Source organism: Zingiber officinale, chromosome 4B, assembly GCF_018446385.1.
Source record: "Zingiber officinale cultivar Zhangliang chromosome 4B, Zo_v1.1, whole genome shotgun sequence".
NCBI classification, from domain to species: Eukaryota; Viridiplantae; Streptophyta; class Magnoliopsida; order Zingiberales; family Zingiberaceae; genus Zingiber; species Zingiber officinale.
The window spans coordinates 109,805,409-109,825,034 of record NC_055993.1 but is presented as its reverse complement, the minus strand read 5'-3'; the positions used below and the strand labels follow the sequence as shown (position 1 = coordinate 109,825,034).

At 41.4% G+C, this 19,626-nt stretch overlaps 2 protein-coding genes across 2 annotated transcripts; both read left to right on the top strand.

Moving 5' to 3' along the window:
• The first annotated feature begins 5,029 nt into the window (after nucleotides 1-5,029).
• Nucleotides 5,030-6,041, top strand: LOC121978528 (red chlorophyll catabolite reductase-like). Its single transcript, XM_042530863.1, has 2 exons — nucleotides 5,030-5,239; nucleotides 5,418-6,041. The coding sequence occupies exons 1-2, from the start codon at nucleotides 5,030-5,032 to the stop codon at nucleotides 6,024-6,026; spliced, it is 819 nt and encodes a 272-aa protein (XP_042386797.1). The 3' UTR covers nucleotides 6,027-6,041.
• Nucleotides 6,042-17,343: 11,302 nt separating this feature from the next.
• LOC121977835 (red chlorophyll catabolite reductase-like) lies at nucleotides 17,344-18,722 on the top strand. The gene is made up of 2 exons (XM_042530258.1): nucleotides 17,344-17,725; nucleotides 17,901-18,722. The coding sequence occupies exons 1-2, from the start codon at nucleotides 17,402-17,404 to the stop codon at nucleotides 18,522-18,524; spliced, it is 948 nt and encodes a 315-aa protein (XP_042386192.1). The 5' UTR covers nucleotides 17,344-17,401; the 3' UTR covers nucleotides 18,525-18,722.
• Nucleotides 18,723-19,626: the final 904 nt, after the last annotated feature.

Here is a 19,626-nt window from a genome sequence, read left to right as displayed (position 1 = left end):
AAGAGGCTATGACAGGGACCGAGAGGAGGAATTGGTTTTGGTCTCCCGATGAACTTGAGCTTCTCGTGTCCGCTTCGAACACCCAACTTGAGTTCATCAATAATATCTCATTCCACTAAAGAGTTATTATTGAACTACCGCACCAATCCCATATTACTATATGAGCTCTTTCTTATCATGAGTGTGTTAGTCTCCCTGTGTTTAAGATATAGAATGTTCACTAATTAAATGAGTTACTGACAACTCACTTAATTAATATCTAACTCCAAGAGTAGTACCACTCAACTTCATCGTCATGTCGGACTAAGTCCACCTGCAGGGTTTACATGACAATCCTTATGGGCTCCTTTTGGGGACATCATCAACCTAGATTTCTAGGACACAGTTTTCTTCTATAATCAACAACACACACTATAAATAATATTATTTTCTAACTTATCGGACCTATTGATTTATCGAACTAAATCACATCCTTTGATAAATTAAAGAAATAAATACTAAATATATGCGCTTGTTATTATATCAGGATTAAGAGCACACAATTCCATAATAACAAAGATCTTGTTCTTTTATGCACTCAGTATAAAAAGAACTTACCTTAAATGATCCTGCTCAATACACTAAGAGTGTACTAGTGTAATTTTATAGTCAAGATAAACTAATACCAAATTACACTACGACTATTTCAATGGTTTGTTCCTTTCCATCTTAGTCGTGAGCTACTGTTTATAATTTATAAGGAATTGATAACATGATCTTCTGTGTGTAACACCACACACCATGTTATCTACAATATAAATTAATTGAACAACTACACTTAGCATATAAATGTAGACATTTGACCAATGTGATTCTTATATGTTTATACAAAAGCTAGACTTTTAGTATACACTCTAACATTACCTTCCTTGTGTTGTCCTCCCAATTGGCGGTGATAGTGGCAATCAAGAGACGGGGATCGGTGGCAGAATCTTGGAGGAGTCGGTCGGTGTAGCTTCGATTTGAGACGGTAACAATCTCTGGTGTTATGGGGTGCTGAGCAGTGATAACTACAAAATAGTGGGGTCCACAGTTAGGACTCGGTGAATTTCGCTCGCTCGGCCTCCACATGTTGAACTACATGGGTCCAGCGCGTTTTAGTGTTGCTGTACTACTCCCGCTCGAGGATCCTTTGGCGGTTGGTGTGTATAGACCACCCTGTATTCTAAGACAACCACTGGCTCGGGGATTATTGTTGGGTCGTGACACACGTGAGAGAGGGGGGTGAATCACGTGAATTTCAAAACACTTTTTTTTCGATTTTAAAAACTCGAGTACGCAGCGAAAAGTAAGAAGTTTGAAGATAAGAAAATACGAGAAGAGCACAAGCAGTTTTTACTTGGTTCGGAGCCTTCGGCGACTCATACTTCAAGGCCCAGGTCCAGTGGACCTATCGATGGGCAATCCACTAAAAACCTCTTCCGGTACCCCCGAAAGAGAGAATCGAGTATACGAAAAGTTAGGCCAAGTGCAACACACTGCACTTGTCCTTTTATAGTAATTAATTATAATAACAAGATTTTACCAACAGCTTTTAGAAATTGAAATGAGGCACTTTGTGTTGATATCTGTCTGTCAGGCATGATTGAAACTCCTCGGAGCAGTCGTTAGGCTCAGTAACTTCGCAGTAGAGTCGCAGCAGGAACCAAGAGCAGTCGAAGACTCAAATGTGCGCGCAATAGCTAGTATATAGTTGTTGTATCAATGTACACTCGAGACAGCCTTATAAAAGGCTTAAAGGGTGCCTCCCATAGTCATGGAAGGAGCCTCCAATGAGACAAAAGCTATCCTGATTTCCTTGGCACTTATCCGCAGTGAAGTCAAATTTTATCCGCGGAGGGGGCCTTCCATTGCCATGGAAGGCGCCTTCCATAACCATGGAGGGCGCCCTCGGATACTGTTCACCTAAAAGCAACTTGCTTACTTGCTTGCTTTCTTGCCCTGCAACAAATGCGTTAGTCCAAATGCCCTGCAAGACAAGTGTTAGCACAAATATAATAAATAGAATAATTAGTTCCTGTCCTCCCAGGACTAGGAACTAGTCAAGGTCTCAGTCTAGGGATCCCAAATGGAGCTAAACTGGATCGACACCTATTGTCTCTCAATTGGGACGCGTCGTCACAGTCACTTTCCTCTAGTGACTTACCTTTACTTACCGTTTGCTAGACATCCAGTCAGTCTGTCGACTTGTCTGGACTTCCTGCCAGCTATCCGATCAGCCCGTCGACCTAACTGAACTTCCCTACAACACTGAGTTAGCACAATAGATAAAATGGTAAGGTAAAATAGTGTTAACAAAATTCAAGTATAACCTAGGGTTATCTTCCCCTAGGGTTGCCTAGCTTTATTTACTAGGACTTCCATTGCCTGACTTCACTCACCAAGACTTCCTCCACCTAACTTCACTCACTAGGGCCCGACTTCACTTACTAGGACTTCCACCACCTAGCTTCACTCACTAGGGCCTAACTTCACACACCAGGACTTCCACTACCTAGCTTCACTCACTAGGGCCTGGCTTCACTCACCAGGACTTCCACCACCTAACTTCACTCACCAGGACTTCCACTTTATCTAACCTTTGGTTAGGACTTACCTTTGCTAGTCATCTAGTCCTGACTAGACTTTTCTCTCCCAAACATCAAGTTCTGTTTAGATCAACCCTTGGTCAAATTGACCAAACTTAGGTATATTATTAAATATCGAAACCCTAGAGGTCGATTGCACCAATAATTACTTCCTTCTTCCAAGCTGTCTAAGTTTCCTCGATGTTGATGTATTTGGTAGCCCGCCCAAGCAGGTGATTGAAGTCCATCGGGGGCTTCCGGATGACTGAGTGAAAGAAATCACCATCTATAAGTCATTGGGAAAAAGAACTTACCAAGATTTTCGGAGTGGCTAATGGATCTCCATGACCACTTAGTTGAACCTCTTAATATAGGCCCGCAATGCTTCCTTGGGCCCTTGTTTGACTGCGAACAGGTTGACGTTCGTCTTCTGATAGTAGCGACCGCTTCTAAAATGTTGGAGAAACATCGTTCGGAAGTCTTTAAAGTTGCATATGGATCTGATTGACAACCGCTTGAACCACCTCTGCGCTGATCCGAAGAGCGTGGTGAGGAATACTTGGCACTTGACTCTATCAGTATACTGGTGAAGCATGACCATGTTGTCAAACTTGATTAGATAGTCCTCGAGATTGGTTTCCCTGTGTACTCCCCAATCGTCAGTGGTCTGTAGTGAGGTGGCAGTTGGTCGTCCAGGATCTATTGAGAGAACTGTTTATTGATCCGCTTGGGAGAATCATCGAGTCAGAGTACTTTGTTTTTCTGCCCGTACCAGGAGGGCACATCCTCTGAAGAGGACCCTTGTGTCCTTTCCGCTCGGCATTGCTCTTCCGAGGGCGTGAGGAATAGTGCTCGGTGATATGGGATTGGCATGTTCGGTGCTTCCCGGAAGGAGCCATTCGGCCTATTGTTCGATTTGTGGCCGGCGGGGTCTTCTGCTCAGGCTCTTGGGTTATCTTGTTGACCCGTCGCTGATACTATCGGGTCATTCGACGCTCAATAGTCAACTGCTACTTCTTGCTGTTGCTGCATCATCTTTACAACTCGGTACTTATCAGCATCTCTAAATCTTCTTGAGTTAGTGTTACATTAGTGAGTCGTCCAGCATCTTCGATCCTCGTGTTTCGGCTACAGGTGAAGTTCTCACAAATGACACCAAATATGATCCTGTCGAAAGCAGAGAAGATGGTTGGCTGGGGACGTGACTCTACGGTTGACTCGGAGAAGACTTCACGTGGTCCTACAAGACAAAGAGCGTTAGTGCCGGGTCGGGAAGAGGTTCTCCGCGTTGGCCCTCCGACATTCAAGTCAGTCCTCGGCTTAGTGGAAAATAGTAACAAACTACAACTAGAGCCTGTAGAATGAAAAAGTTACTCATATCTTCGCTTGTGGATTGAAACCTCCTTTTATAGTATCATTATAGTGTCACGCTTTTCAAAGTGTCCTAAGGAAAGACAGGTCAAAAGTGTCCCACTAGATGCCGACCAGAAGCCATTCAACAAGGATGTCCCAACTCGGTTGTACTGAACAGAATTGTTTCCCTTCACTCGCCAGTCGAGTTGTCGAAGGGCTATCTTTTATCCGACTAGTCGTGATGCTTCGGTCGATCGAGACGGTGGTCCGGGTGTTTCATTGCTTATCTCTTGTCTCTTAACCACACTCGTAGCTTTTCCATGAACGGGCCATTCGGATGACCACATCTGATCGATATTATGGCCCGATCGACAAACTATCCCTACTCAATAGATCTAAATTTTTTATTATATTTAACTTTGACTTCCACATCAACTATTTTTCTTTACTTTAATTCATCTTAAATGGGCCGCTTTTTCACATCATTAATCAATTCTAAAGTCAGATGTTTAAATTATATAAAAAAACAAAAGTTTGCATATTAATTGCCCACACGCCAGTAAATAATGTCTTCGTCTGTTGCATCCTTTCTCCTCTTTGTCCTCGTCCGGGCTCTGCCGTCGGAGTCACAGGCTGAAACGTGAACTTTCTGAATTTTCTGGTGCCAATGAAAATTTTTTGTAGAGTCGGCCGTCACCTTCAATATTAATCAATTCGGAGAGAGTTTTGAAATTGATTCAAGTTTGCAACTTAATTATCCACACATTAGTAAACAATGTCTTCGCGGTGTTCTTCCTCCTCCGGGCTCTGCCGTTGCGGTCGCGTGCACTTTCTGAATTTTCTGGTGGCCAATGAAAATTTTATGTGTAGTCGATCACCTTCAATATTAATCAATTCGAAGAGAGTTTTGAAATCGATTCAAGTTTGCAAATTAATTATCCACACATCAGTAAATAATGTCTTCGACGGCCGTCGGTTGCCTCCTTTCTCCTCTCCGTTCGCGTCCGAGCTCTACCGTCGCGGTCTCAGGCTGCAACTGCAAGTGCAGATCCATTCGGGTCCGCGCATCGATGAGCTCCCCGCCGCCTCCAGTGGTGGAGTTTCCCTACCTACTGCCGGCGCAGCGGGAGCTGATGGTGGAAGTCCTCTCCATTGTGGAGACTGGGCTCGGGCCGCAGCTCCTCCCCTCCACCGTGCCCTCCGACGTCCTGTCCTTCCAAAATCCGTCCGGGTCGGCCCATGGTGCCATCGATATCCGACACGGTGGCCGCGATTCCACGGTACCAATTCACTTCTGTCTTCATTCTTTCCGTTGCTTCGTATAGATAATAGATAGATTCATGAGTTTCTATGTGCTTAAAAATGATGATAATTCACACAGATAATCAAGTATCAGTGTTACAAAACCTTGAAAAAAAAAAGTGTCTTATTCATGCATTTTATTGGAATTTTGTTCAGGTGGACTTCGTACTGGAATCATGGCTGCATTGCCAGATCCCTACTGGTGCTCTTAATATAGCCACTTTGTTGGTCTTTCTTAATTCTTCCACAGATGCTCCTCACCTTCTTATGGACTTCATACAAGGAAGCCCAACCTCCCTCGTTCTCCTCCTGGACTTGATACCACGCAAGGATGTCGCCCTCCACCCTGACTACCTTGACGAATTTTACCATCAAACCGATCTGGATAAAAAGAGGCAAGTGCTTTCCAAACTTCCACAGGTGCAACCTTACATGCCATCCTCTATTTATGCCCGCAGTCTCCTATCACCCACAGCAATTGTAGTTAACATCAATTGCGGTGACGGGAACGAACAGACCTTGCTGGAAGAGATAATCCGTGGCAAACTCAATTTGATTTGCAAGGAGATTGTTCAAATATGGTTAAGCTTATGTGTTAAAACTAGGCTATCGAGTGAAGTGGATCAAGACATTTTGGTTAAAAGAGATAGTTTGATCAAGAGCAAGGTCATTGAAATTGATCTCGAGGCAAACCTGCCTAGAATGTTCACTCCTGAGGTCGCAAGCCGCATAATAAGGGAAATTAAGGAGGCTTATAAGGTATAAGACAGTGGAAAAAATTTGTCTAAGAGTTCCCAAGATGTAACGATGATAATAAGTTTAGATTTGCAGGTGCAGCAAAATCGTAATAGAAACTAGTCCAGAGGAACCAAATTTGCATGTCTAACTTGATCCTCTTGATATTTTGTCATGGCAAACCATATATTTAGCTATAAATTAAATATATAAATTTTGTTAGTTTGTTTGTCTATCATAAAAATTTGGCTTGATGAATTGTCTATGTAATAGCTGAGTATGTTGGAGCTTTACTATGATTCGACCTTTTTGTTTGTTTATTTGTGAAAATATTGTATGCTTTAGAGAGTATTGATGACTTTGTTGTGCCATAATCTAATGAACCTGAATAAACTAATATCCATGAAAATGTATCGGCCATTACATTGTGTCACGGTAAGGTATTTAATAATTTATCCATGTACTCATGATTTGAATCCTAACTACTATGTATTTTAGGGCATTTTCTTAAAGTAGAATGAAAAATCTAGAATATTAATTGCTGAGCGAGGAGTCACTAGTGGTTTAAAATTCACTATATATCAAAAAAGATGAATTAGAATCAACTAGGCAATGCTCATAATGGGCTAGTAGGTGAGTTTTTTTCACTTACTCTCATAATGGGCTAGTAGGTGAGTTTTTTTCACTAACTAGTCATGGAGTCAACTCTTTTCATGTTGACCTTTTAAATCGAGTCCTACAAACAGACGTGAGGTCTGTGATCATAAATGAAGATGAAATGTGCAAAACTTATTTGATCTCACTTTATTATCATTTTTAACTTAAATACTATAATTCTTAATTGATTCAAGATGCTTGTGTCATCTTGCTGAGTAGGCCGAGCAGAGATGGATGAAGCATCTTGGTTTATCTGAACTGAATGATCGCCCCCTCTTATCTTGGATAGCCTGACTAAAAGCAATTGGGTTGACCCATGATCTGGACTTTGACCACCATCTCAGCATAACCATTGACATTCTTGGTACACGTGGAAGTCTTTGATACTATCCATATCACAAGCATCCTCCGAGTGTAGTCAAAGGAGGTCTAAGTCCGATTGACTAGATCGCAGTGTGATTTTATCTACCAACTGAGTTGCTTTCAAGGGATGACATGTCTAAAAACCTTACCATTGTACAAGAGCTTGCCTTGAAAATTGACAAGTCAAGCGCCATAAATGTCAATGATATACGTGATGGCATATCTCGATCATGATTAGCCCATCTTGTCGATCATCAATGCTTACCCTCTGAGGTTGCTATGTGCCAATGTCATGTCAAGAATATCAACTAGAGGAGACTGTTAAGATTCTACTGATTTGGGGGTGTGATCCAACGGTTGTGCATAATAACTACCTTTTGGCCTTCCTAATTAGACGGTCAAGATTAGTAGGCTAGGGCTATATTACGATTAGCAAAGGGAGAACTGTTGGTTGCTACTCGGAATATCGTACCGATTCCCCTGTACAAAAATTTTGTACAAGTCCTGAACCTTTCCTAACAACCTATTGTGTTCTTTAGAAATTAAATTTGGAATCACAAACAGAACTTAACATTATTGATTCCAAATTCAACTTATCTGTTCTTAGAGGTTTAGATTTGGATCGCAAACGATGTTTAACATTATTAATTCAAATCCACCTATATTACAAATTTGATTAAATATTTATTTCAGAAATCAACTTCCAGGTTAAACATAGCAAGGTACTAGGCCTTCTTGGGTATGAGATCATCCACCACTTCCTAGACAAAGTCTTTCAACAAAATTCAATATTTAATCTCCTTACAATAACCCTAGGTTTAACCATTAAGAACAATCGAATCACAAGATCGAAAAATAAAAGAAACACAAAATCGAATCATAAATCCAAAACCTAGAATCATTAGCATCTTGTGTTTGGTATTTTAAGATCTAAACAAAAGAATAAACTAGTTATGATGCGGAAACTAATAACTAGTTATACCTTTTGTAGCTTATAAACCTCACGATCTTCTATCGTATTCCTCTTCTTATCTCGGACGTCGTGTGGGCGACGATCTACCAAGACGAGAATCCATCCAAGCCTTCTTCTTCTCCTTGCAAGTTTCGACCACCAACTCTTCTTCAAGAGAAGCTTTCTTTCTCTTCTTCTTCTCCACAAGCAACCGACCACCAAGATGAAATAAGACCTCTAAGTGCCGCTGGCCTCAACATAAGGAGAAGAGAGAAAGAAAAGAGGAGAGGGCCGACCACCACCAAGGAAAGGAGAGGAGAGAAATAATAGATGTGAGGTGAGGTGAGACGTCTCTACTCTTTCTTTTATATTCCTTGGTCTTAACAAATAAGGAAAGTTTTAAACATAATTAAAACTTTCTTATTTTCCTTGCATATGGCTAATAAGGAAAATTTAATTAAAATTTCCTCTTAATCCATCTTGTGGTCAGCCCCTACAAGTCCTCCAAATAAGGAAAGTTTTAAACACAAAATTAAAACTTTCTAATTTGTTTCCGAAAATTTTTAAAATAAAAATTTCTCTTTTAAAAATTTCCTTCATGGTTGGTTATAAAAGGAAACTTTTATAAATTAAAATCTCTCTATTAAAACATGTGGATGATTACAAAAAGGAAAGTTTTCTCCAAAATTAAAATCTTCCTTTTAACTACAAATAAGGAAAGATATCAAATTTTTCTCTTAATCCTTTGTAGAAACTATAAAAGAAAAATTTTAATTTTAAAACTCTCTTTTAAATCATGACTTCTACATTAGGAAAGATTTTAAAATTAAAATCTCTTTTATTTTTATTGTGGCTGGCCACCTACTTGGGCTCCAAGCTAGGGTCAACCACCACTTGAACCCATCTCTCCTTGGTTTGGTTGGCCCTAGCTTGGGCTCCAAGCTAGGCTTGGCCGACCACCTTAAGGTGGGTAGGAAGTTGGGTTTAGGTGGGTATAAGACTTTATAAATAAGAGGCTACGACAGAGATCGAGAGGAGGAATTGATTTTGGTCTCCCAATGAACTTGAGCTTCACGTGTTCGCCCCGAACATCCAACTCGAGTTCATCAATAATAACTTATACTACTAAAAAGTTATTATTAAACTACCGCATCAATCCCATATTACTTATGTTCACTAATTAAATGAATTACTGATAACTCACTTAACTAATATCTAACTCCAAGAGTAGTACCACTCAACCTTATTGTCATGTCAGACTAAGTCCACCTGCAGAGTTTACATGACAATCCTTATGAGCTCCTCTTGGGGACATCATCAACCTAGATTGTAGGACACAGTTTCCTTCTATAATCAACAACACACTATAAATAATATTATTTCCTAACTTATCGGGCCTATTGATTTATCGAACTAAATCTCACCTACTAATAAATTAAAGAAATAAATACTAAATATATGCGTTTGTTATTATATCAGGATTAAGAGCACACACTTCCATAATAACAAAGGTCTTGTTCTTTTATGCAATTAATATAAAAAAACTACCTTAAATGGTCCTACTCAATACACTCAGAGTGTACTAGTGTTATTTTATAGTCAAGATAAACTAATACCAAATTACACTATGACTATTCCAATGGTTTGTTCCTTTCCATCTTAGTCGTGAGCTACTATTTATAATTTATAAGGAACTGATAACATGATCTTCTGTGTGTGACACCACACACCATGTTATCTACAATATAAATTAATTGAACAACTACACTTAGCATATAAATGTAGACATTTGACCAATGTGATTCTTTATTTCAAAGTAAATGTTTACCAAAAGCTAGGCTTTTAGTATACACTCTAACAATCTTCCACTTATAGTAAAAGACTATGCTGCCATAAACGTTGCCATACATCTGATTCTCATTCCTTCAACATGTCAATCAAAAGCTTTCGCCGGAAGAGCCTTAGTGAAAGGATCTGTCAGGTTATCTACTGATGAAATCTTGGCAACAATAACTTCTCCTCGCTTTACGATGTCTCATATTAGGTGGTACTTACGCTCTATATGTTTACTCGCCTTATAGGCTCGTGGTTCCTTTGAGTTTGCTACTGCACCACTATTATCACAATAAATTGTGATGATTTTGGGCAAATCAGGAATCACATCTCAATCCATTAGGAAGTTCCTAAGCCATACAGCTTCTTTGGCTGCCTCAGAGGCTGCCACATACTGAGTTTCAATGGTTGAGTCTGAAACGTATTTCTACTTAACACTCCTTCATGCTATGACTCCACCTCCTAAAGTAAACACATAGCCTTATGTAGACTTACTATTGTCCCTATCTGATTGGAAATCAGAATCCGTGTAACCCACAGGGAGCAAATCATCTGCTTGGTAAACCAGCATATAATCTCTAGTCCTTCTCAGGTACTTCAATATATGCTTTACTGCAGTCCAGTGTCCTTGTCCAGGGTTACTTTGATATCTGCTAACCATGCCCACGGTAAAACATGCTGGTTGGTCCTAGGAAGATCGTACCGGTTTCACTGTATAAAATTTTGTACAAGTGTCGAACATTTCATAACAACCTATTGTGTTCTTTAAAAATTAAATTCGGAATCGCAAACGAAACTTAACATTATTGATTCCAAATTTAACTTATCTGTGCTTAATGGTTTAGACTTGGATCGCAAGCGGAACATAACACTATTGATCCAAATCTATCTATGTTATAAATTCAATTAAATATTTATTTCATAAATTAGCTCACAGGTCAAACATGGCAAGGCACATGATCTTCTTGGGTATGGAGCATCCACCACTGCCTCAACAAAGTCTCTTAACGAAATTCAATATTTAATTTCCTAAAATAACATTAGGTTTAACAAAAAAGAACAATAGAATCACAAGATCGAAAAAATAAAAAAACACAACTTCGAAGAAGACCCTATATAAGGAGGCTGCGACCACAGACAAAAGATTACGCAGATAACACAGCTAAGAAGGCAGAAACTCTCCTCCTCATTCTCCTCCTCTGTTATGCAACTCTTGCTCAGCAGAGTGCCCGTGGTAGCATTCGGGTGCCACTCAGTTCGCCGTGACCACCAATGCTTGGTGGAGTTCATGATCGATCGTTGTATCCTGAGAAACAGACGACCCGAGTCAACCTCAAAGCACAACCGGAGGTGGGCGAATCTGTTTCAAGGAAACTGCTACTCGCAGGCCTCGGTCAGCTTGGCCGGTCGAAATTTTCACCCGACCTTACTGTCTGGTCTGTCCCACTGTAGACCTGTCATTCTGCTCTGTAGACCTGCTAAAACAAACCTGGTCATTCTGCTCTGCAGACCTGGTCTTCCTTTTTGCAGACCTGCTGCTCTGGTCTGCTGCTCTGCAGATCTGTTTGCTGCTCTAGTCTGCTGCTCTGCAGATCTGTTCTGCTGCTCTGGTCTGCCGCTCTGCAGACCTGCTCTGCCACTCTAGTCTACTACACTACAGCGTTGGTCTGCTGCTCTGCCCTACTGTTCTGCAGACCTGCTCTGCCACTCTGGTCTGCTGCTCTGTAGACTTAGTCTTCCGCTCTGGTCTGCCGCTCTGCAGACCTGCTCTGTCACTCTGGTCTACCGCACTGCAGTGCTGGTCTGCTGCTCTGCCCTACTACTCTGCAGACCTGCTCTGCTGCTCTGCAGACCTGCTCTGCCGCTTTGTAGACCTGCTCTGCCGCTCTGGTCTACTGCTCTGCAGACTTAGTCTTCCGCTCTGGTCTGCCACTCTGCCGACCTGCTTTACCGCTCTACAGACCTGCCATGTCGCTCATCTCTGCTGCGTTACGAAAACCAGCCCTTGCTGGCAGCCTAAGATTATCTGCTCAGATCATTTCGACAATAAGTTGAATTTAAATTCTGTGTAAGTTTTAAATTCAACTAAGTCCCCTAAAATCTCCGGCAACAGATTGTATTGTCTAACAAAGACTACAAGTCCAGACAATGTGCTCCTCTATACCCGACCTATTTTATGTCGGTCGGACTCCTAATCTAATCTCGGTCAACTTTATGTTGGTCGTACTCCCAATCTAATCTAGGTCAGTTCGTAGCTGGTCAGACTTCCAGGGGCCAGCTCGTCACTTCTCCTAAGCACCGTCCCAGCCTTACTCTTGGTCGGCTTCTTAGTCGATTGGACCCTCAGGGCTCAATTTCCTTACTTTCCCTGGGCACTGTCTCAACCTTACTCTCAGTCGATTTCTTAGCCAGTCGGATCCTCAGGGTTCAGTACCCTCACTTCTCCTAGGCCCTCACTTCTCTTGGGCACCGTCCCAACCTTGCTCCCAATCGATTTCTTAGCCGGTTGAACCCTCAGGGCTCAATCCCCTCACTTCTCTTGGTCACTGTCCTATCCTTAATCCTGGTCGGCTTCTTATCAGGTTGGACTCCTAGGAGACAACGCCGCCAGGGAATCATAATAATTTGTTAGAAAATAATAGTTATTTGTTGAGAATATTCTAATGATCTGCCACATACAAATTGCAAAATCTTCCTTTACCCAATGGAAGTCCGTCGTACATTCTCTTTACCTGACACCCCTGACATTCGACATTTTCTGATGCCTTGTGATTGCGGAAGTTATAAAGGGTAGTATAAAAAGGGAAGTTCCCTTTGTTGGCCAAGTATGCTCACACATGTGCTTATACTACGGTTCTACTTTCGCATACTCTTTACCGCTCGGCCTCTTCCCACTTGAGGGTCGAAGGTCCTACGTTAGAGACCTCTTCCCTGATTTTTAGCTCTAATACTCCCGGGTGCTTGGTTTGTGGTGTCTGCAGGGTCGTGGGTACCATCGGCGATCCTCTCCCCCAAGCCTCAAATTCCTCTCTTCGTTAACATTATTTCCATCGCTATCACCATCCCCCATCTGACTTAGCTTCTGGACGGGATTAAATTTGGCGTTATTTATGGAATTCTTTTCACCTGTTCCAGGACATAAAGATAGAGGATACTGGTAGAATCGATGCTACTATGATGCTTAAAGAATATGAACCGTTCAAAGAGGCCAAGGTGCAAGCGGCTTCAGAAAAACAAACTGCGGATTCTTATCCATGCCGCGCACTTGAGGCCTCAAAGGATAGACCCTTCACCTTAGATGGAATGTCCAAGAGAAAGCAGTCATGTGACTTCCCTTGAGCACTTTATTCAACACCTGGAGAGGATTGCACCAAGAGGGAGCGGTGTCAAACTTCCTCGGCCGAGAACTCGTCCTCGAAAGATCCGAAGAGGGGAAAGGCTCTGGCCAGTCGAGAGATGCCTAAGCAACCCAACATACCTTTCTCCCAGGAGGTATTGGACGAGAAGTTGCCTAGGGGTTATAAGCCCCTATCTATCATAGAATATGAGGGTAATAATGACCCAGAGGATCACCTCCGTAAATTCCAAAACGTGACCCTTCTCCACCAGTATAACGATGCAATAAAGTTTCAAGTGTTCCTAACCACTCTTTCAGGCATAACATAGAGATGGTTCAATAGACTATCGGTCTGGTCTATCACCAGCTTCAAAGAATTCAGAAAAGTCTTCCTGCACTATTTTGCTAGCATCAAGAGATGCCAGAAGACTAATCACAGTCTATTTGCCCTAAAACAAAGGGCCACAGAGTTTTTGTGGGCATACATCAAGCATTTCAATCAAATGGCACTCGACATCCTGTCTGTCACCTCTGAGATATTAATAAACACCTTTTCTTAAGACCGTTGGAAGGAGAATTCTTTTAAGCCCTCATCTGGAAACCTACGAATGACTTCAACTATTTGTTGGAGAAATTGGCCAAATACATTAATGTGGAGGAAGCTCAGGCCGCCCGAAAGAAAAAAAAGTAAAGACCCTTGCTCCAACTGGTTAAGCAGAAAGGAGACCACTGCCGCCTCCTGTCCGCCCTAATAAAGCTGTAAAGTTTGAGAAATGTTTATATTTTTATTGTGGAGGCTATTCACCCCCTCTAGTTGGCTGCCAAGGGACATACAGATTTGCCGAAGGAAGACAAGGAAGATGTACTATTAGTACCCTGGGGTAATTTTGATGTGGTCAACTAGGTTCAGTTATGTCCTGTTGTGTTTGATTTTTGTATCTAAGTGTGCAGGAGCTTAGCAACACAAGAAGTCGAGCGAAAGACAGCTAGCGACAAGGATGTCACGAGAAGGGAGTCGACGAGCTTAGTGCATCCGAAGGACGAGATGTTGCGGAAGAATATACCAGAGGACGAGAAGGATGCGTGTAGCAGTCCGAGGAAAGAGAAGTCAGGGAGGAAGGTTGCTCGAAGAGAAGGTTAGAGTTGGGTTCGGGTGAGCTCAACTTTAATTAGCCGGAGCATCACCCACGTGACGAGATCAGCAAAGGAGTCGATCTGGCATATGGAATGCGCTGAAAGGCGCCTTCGATGAACAGTACGAAGGCATTGGAAGGCGCCTTTGAAGGCGTCTTCCGATAGTCGTTAGCCGTGGATAGAGTTTTATTTGCAGCAGATAAAATTTATCCGATGGAAGGCGCCTTAGACCTCATTGAAGGTGCCTTCAAGCTGCGGATAAAGTTTTACAAGGGCTATAAAAAGACCCCTAGACATAAGAAATAATCAACAACTTCTGTATTAACTTTCCTAGTCATTCTTGAGCTATCAACGTGTGTAAAAGGCTTCTCCACCTTCAACGAAGGAGATGTTCTAGTACTTTTTCAACGCCTTGGATTAACAACCACTTAAATTGTAACCAATTAAAACTTTAGTTTTTTACCTACTCTTTTTAAATTGTTTTTTTAATTATTATTTTTATTGTGTTACTAATAAAATCAAAAGAATGAGAAGGACTTATCTTTTTTCTAGTAGGCAATTTTTCCCCATCTTGTCGGTCCCGCCGCATCAACAAATACAACAAAAACAAAGGATACGTGCAGGTTTAGAAGCCATGGGACATTTTAAAGAACGGTCATGAGACACAAACCTTACGATCACATTGGAAGAAGAGTCATCCCTCAAGATCATTGGAGCAAGGAGTAGGTGAATCGTCATAGAATATTGCACATTGGCATTGCGGGGGAAAGTAAGGCAAATAGAAGCATGACAGTATTGGAAAAAAGAGATATTTATGGCAATGATAGAAGGCAAAAAGGGAACGGTGGAAGGTAAAAAGGCACGTCATCCCAAGGTTTTTTTCTTACCTTCATGGCATTTGCAATCTATCAAACTCGGTCAACAACACATAAGTATCTCCCGTCCGGCTAAATAGTATGACAGTAAATAGTCTTTGGTCTAGTCAGTCATGCATGGACCTCCTTTAACAAGATTTGAAATGGAGGCTTGTGATAGGGCGGGATGACGGTCAAGATGACATGGTAGTCAAAAGTCAAGAGAAGGTGGTAGTTAAGGTCAAAGACTACCCGTCCAGGTAGTCTACTCCTCTACGCCTGACCGACTTTACATCGATTGAACTCCCAAAATAATCCCGGTTTGCTTTACACCAGTTGGACTCCAAATCTAATCCTAGCCGGTTCTTAGCCGGTCGGACTTTTAGGTGTCAGTCCCTTCATTTCTCCTAGGCACTATCCTAATCTTTCTCCCAGTCGACTTCTTAGCCAGTTGGACCCTCATGGTTCAGTCCCCTCACTTATCTTGGGCACCGCCCCAACCTTACTCTCGATCAATTTCTTAGCCGATCGAACCCTCAAGGCTCAGCCCCCTCACTTCTCCTAGGCACCGTCTCAACCTTACTCCTGGTCTCTTAGTCGGTCGAACTCTTAGGGTTCAGTCCCCTCACTTCTCTTAGACATTGTCTTAGCCTTAATCCCAGTCGACTTTTTAGTCGGTCGAATCCCCAGGAGACAACGCTGTCAGGGAATTGCAACAACTTATCAGAGAATAATAGATATTCGTCAGGGAATATTCTAATGCTCTACCACATACAAACCGCGGAACCTTCCTTTACCTAATGAAAATCCGTTGTACATTCTCTTTCATCTGACACCCCCTGACATTCAACATTCTCTGGCAGGTGAAAAAGAATGTACAACGGATTTTGATTGGATTGTATAAAAAGGGAATCCTCTTTATTGACTAAGTACGCTCACACATGTACTTTTACTACAATTCTACTTTCGTATACTCTTTTTCATTCGGTTTCTTCTGACTTGAATATCGGAGTATTTATATCAAAGATCTCTTTCTTAATTTTTATCTCAACACTCCTAAATACTTGGTCTGTGATGTTTGTAGAATCGTGAGTACGAGCGATGATCCTCTCTCCTTTCACCCTCTGATTTCTTTTTTCATTAAAGATTTCTACCATTATCAATATTATCCTCTTTCGATTCCGTTTTATTAGTATATTTATTTATTTAATTTCTCATATGATATTAGTATTTATTTAATTAATTTCTGACATGATATCTGACATATGGATGAGGTTGCTATAGACTCAGCAATACCGCTCGATGATGCTGGGCCCAGTGCAGGAGGTTACATGGATCCAGCTGAGATTTTTGTAAAGTATGCCCCATGCGAAACTATGGCAGCCTCTAAAGTAGCCTACGCTTTGACGACGTGAGTGCCTTGGTTTCTGTTATTGCGTAGGCACCTATCAATCAAGATGTGCAAAAGTTAGGAAGTGAGACATATTTATAACTATGACCTGTCACTTCTTGTTTCCTCATTGGCGGCAGTATGGCCACGGAGCTAATGGGAGCAGTCGATCAAGAATAGATTGGAGTTATCGGCCATACTGACTGATCTGGACGATCTGTTTGCGCCATGCGCCATGCGCCATGCGCCATGCCCCATGCTAGTGCTGACTAACGTTAATAATTTAAAATTTATTAATTAATATTTATAATATCACAGTATACATCTTAATTTGAATTTAACAAAATAAAAATATATTATAATTTGTATATTACATGATTATTACATCTTAACATTAAAATTTTGAAGGAAAAATAAATTAATTATCCACACACATGAATGATATAAGTTTGCATATTAATTGCCCAGGCATGGCGTCGTGTCAGTGTGCACAGTCGCACAAATGGAAGGATCACATTCGAATCTTCATTAAAAATAAAATAGTAATTATGCCTACTGTAGATTTCGAACCGTAAATGTTCAACTCTTTGCGTCTGACGCGTTCAATTTTTTGAATTTACGAGTGACTAATGAAAAATTTTATTACTTTCAATATTAATCAATCGGAAGAGTAGATATTTGGATTATAAAAAAAGTTTACATATTAATTATCCATTTTGAAATTGATTCAAGTTTGCAAATTATATAAAAAAACAAAAGTTAATTAATTGCCCACCCGCCAGTAAAATTATTTTTAGAGTCGGTCACCTTCAATATTAATCAATTCGAAGGGAGTTTTGAAATCGATTCAAGTTTGCAAATTAATTATCCACACATCAGTAAATAATGTCTTCGACGGCCGTGGGTTGCCTCCTTTCTCCTCTCCTTCCTCGTCCGAGCTCCACCGTCGCGGCCGCAGGCTGCAACTGCAAGAGCAGATCCATTCGGGTCCGCGCATCGATGAGCTCCCCGCCGCCTCCAGTGGCGGAGTTTCCCTACCTACCGCCGGCGCAGCGGGAGCTGATGGTGGAAATCCTCTCCATGGTGGAGACCGGGCTCGGGCCGCAGCTCCTCCCCTCCACCGTGCCCTCCGACGTCCTGTCCTTCCAAAATCCGTCCGGGTCGGCCCATGGCGCCATCGATATCCGACACGGTGGCCGCGATTCCACGGTACCAATTCACTTCTGTCTTCATTCTTTCCGTTGCTTCGTATACATAATAGATAGATTCATGAGTTTCTATGTGCTTAAAAATGATGATAATTCACATAGATAATCAAGTGTCAGTGCCACAAAACCTAGAAAAACAAAGTGTCTTATTCACATTTTATTGGAATTTTGTTCAGGTGAACTTCATACTGGAATCATGGCTGCATTGCCAGATCCCTACTGGTGCTCTTAATATAGCCACTTTGTTGGTCTTTCTTAATTCTTCCACAGATGCTCCTCACCTTCTTATGGAGTTCATGCAAGGAAGCCCAACGTCCCTCGTTCTCCTCCTGGACTTGATACCACGCAAGGATGTCGTCCTCCACCCTGACTACCTTGACGAATTTTACCATCAAACCGATCTGGATAAACAGAGACAAGTGCTTTCCAAACTTCCACAGGTGCAACCTTACATGTCATCCTCTATTTATGCCCGCAGTCTCCTATCACCCACAGCAATTGCAGTTGACATCAATTGCGGTGACGGGAAGGAACAGACCTTGCTGGAAGAGATAATCCGTGGCAAACTCAATATGATTTGCAAGGAGATTGTTCAAATATGGTTACGCTTATGTGTTAAAACTAGGCTATCGAGTGAAGTGGATCAAGACATTCTGGTTAAAAGAGATAGTTTGATCAAGAGCAAGGCCATTGAAATTGATCTCGAGGCAAACCTGCCTAGAATGTTCACTCCTAAGGTCGCAAGCCGCATAATAAGGGAAATTAAGGAGGCTTATAAGTGCATAGACAGTGGAAATTAAAAAATTTGTCTAAGAGTTCCCAAGATGTAATGATGATAGTTTAGATTTGCAGGTGCGGCAAATCTAACTAGTTTGTTTGTCTGTCTATCATAAAAATTTGGCTTGATGAATTGTCTATGTAATAGCAGAGTATGTTGGAGCTTTACTATGATTCGACCTTTTTGGTTGTTTATAATCTAATGAAACTGAATAAACTAATATCCATGAAAATGTATTGGCCATCACATGGTGTCACGATGAGGTATTCGATAATTTATCTAAGTACTCATTCGAATCCTAATTACTATATATTGTAGGACATTTTCTTAAAGTGGAATGAAAAATCTGGAATATTAATTACTGAGGGAGGAGTCACGTTTCAAATTTACTATATATCAAAACAGATGAATTAGAATCAACTAGGCAATGCTCATAATGGGCTAGTAGGTGAGTTTTTTTCACTAACTAGTCATGGAGTCAACTCTTTTCATGTTGACCTTTTAAATCGAGTCCTACAAACAGACGTGAGGTGTGTGATCATAAATGAAGATGAAATGTGCAAAACTTATTTGATCTCACTTTATTATCATTTTTAACTTAGATACTATAATTCTTAATTGATTCAAGATGTTTGTGTCATCTTGCTGTGTAGACCGAGTGGAGATGGGTGAAGTGTCTTGATTTATCTGAACTGCATGACCACCCCCTCTTATCTCGGATAGCATGACTAAAAGCAATTGGGTTGACCCATGATCTGGACTTTGACCACCCCATCTCGGTATAACCATTGACATTCTTGGTACACGTGGAAGCCTTTGATACTATCCATATCATAAGCCTCACTCGAGTATAGTCGAAGGAGGCCCAAGTCCAATTGACTAGACCGCAGTGTGATTTGATCTGCCAATTGAGTTGCTTTCTAGGGCTAACATGTCTAAAAACTTTACCAATGTACAAGAGCTTGCCTTGAAAATCGACGAGTCAAGCGCCATAAATGTCAGTGATATACGTGATGGCATATCTCCTGCATGATTAGCCCATCTTGTCGATCATCAATGCTGACCCATCTGAGGTTGCTATGTGGCAATGTCATGTCAAAAATATCAACTTGGGGAGATTGTTA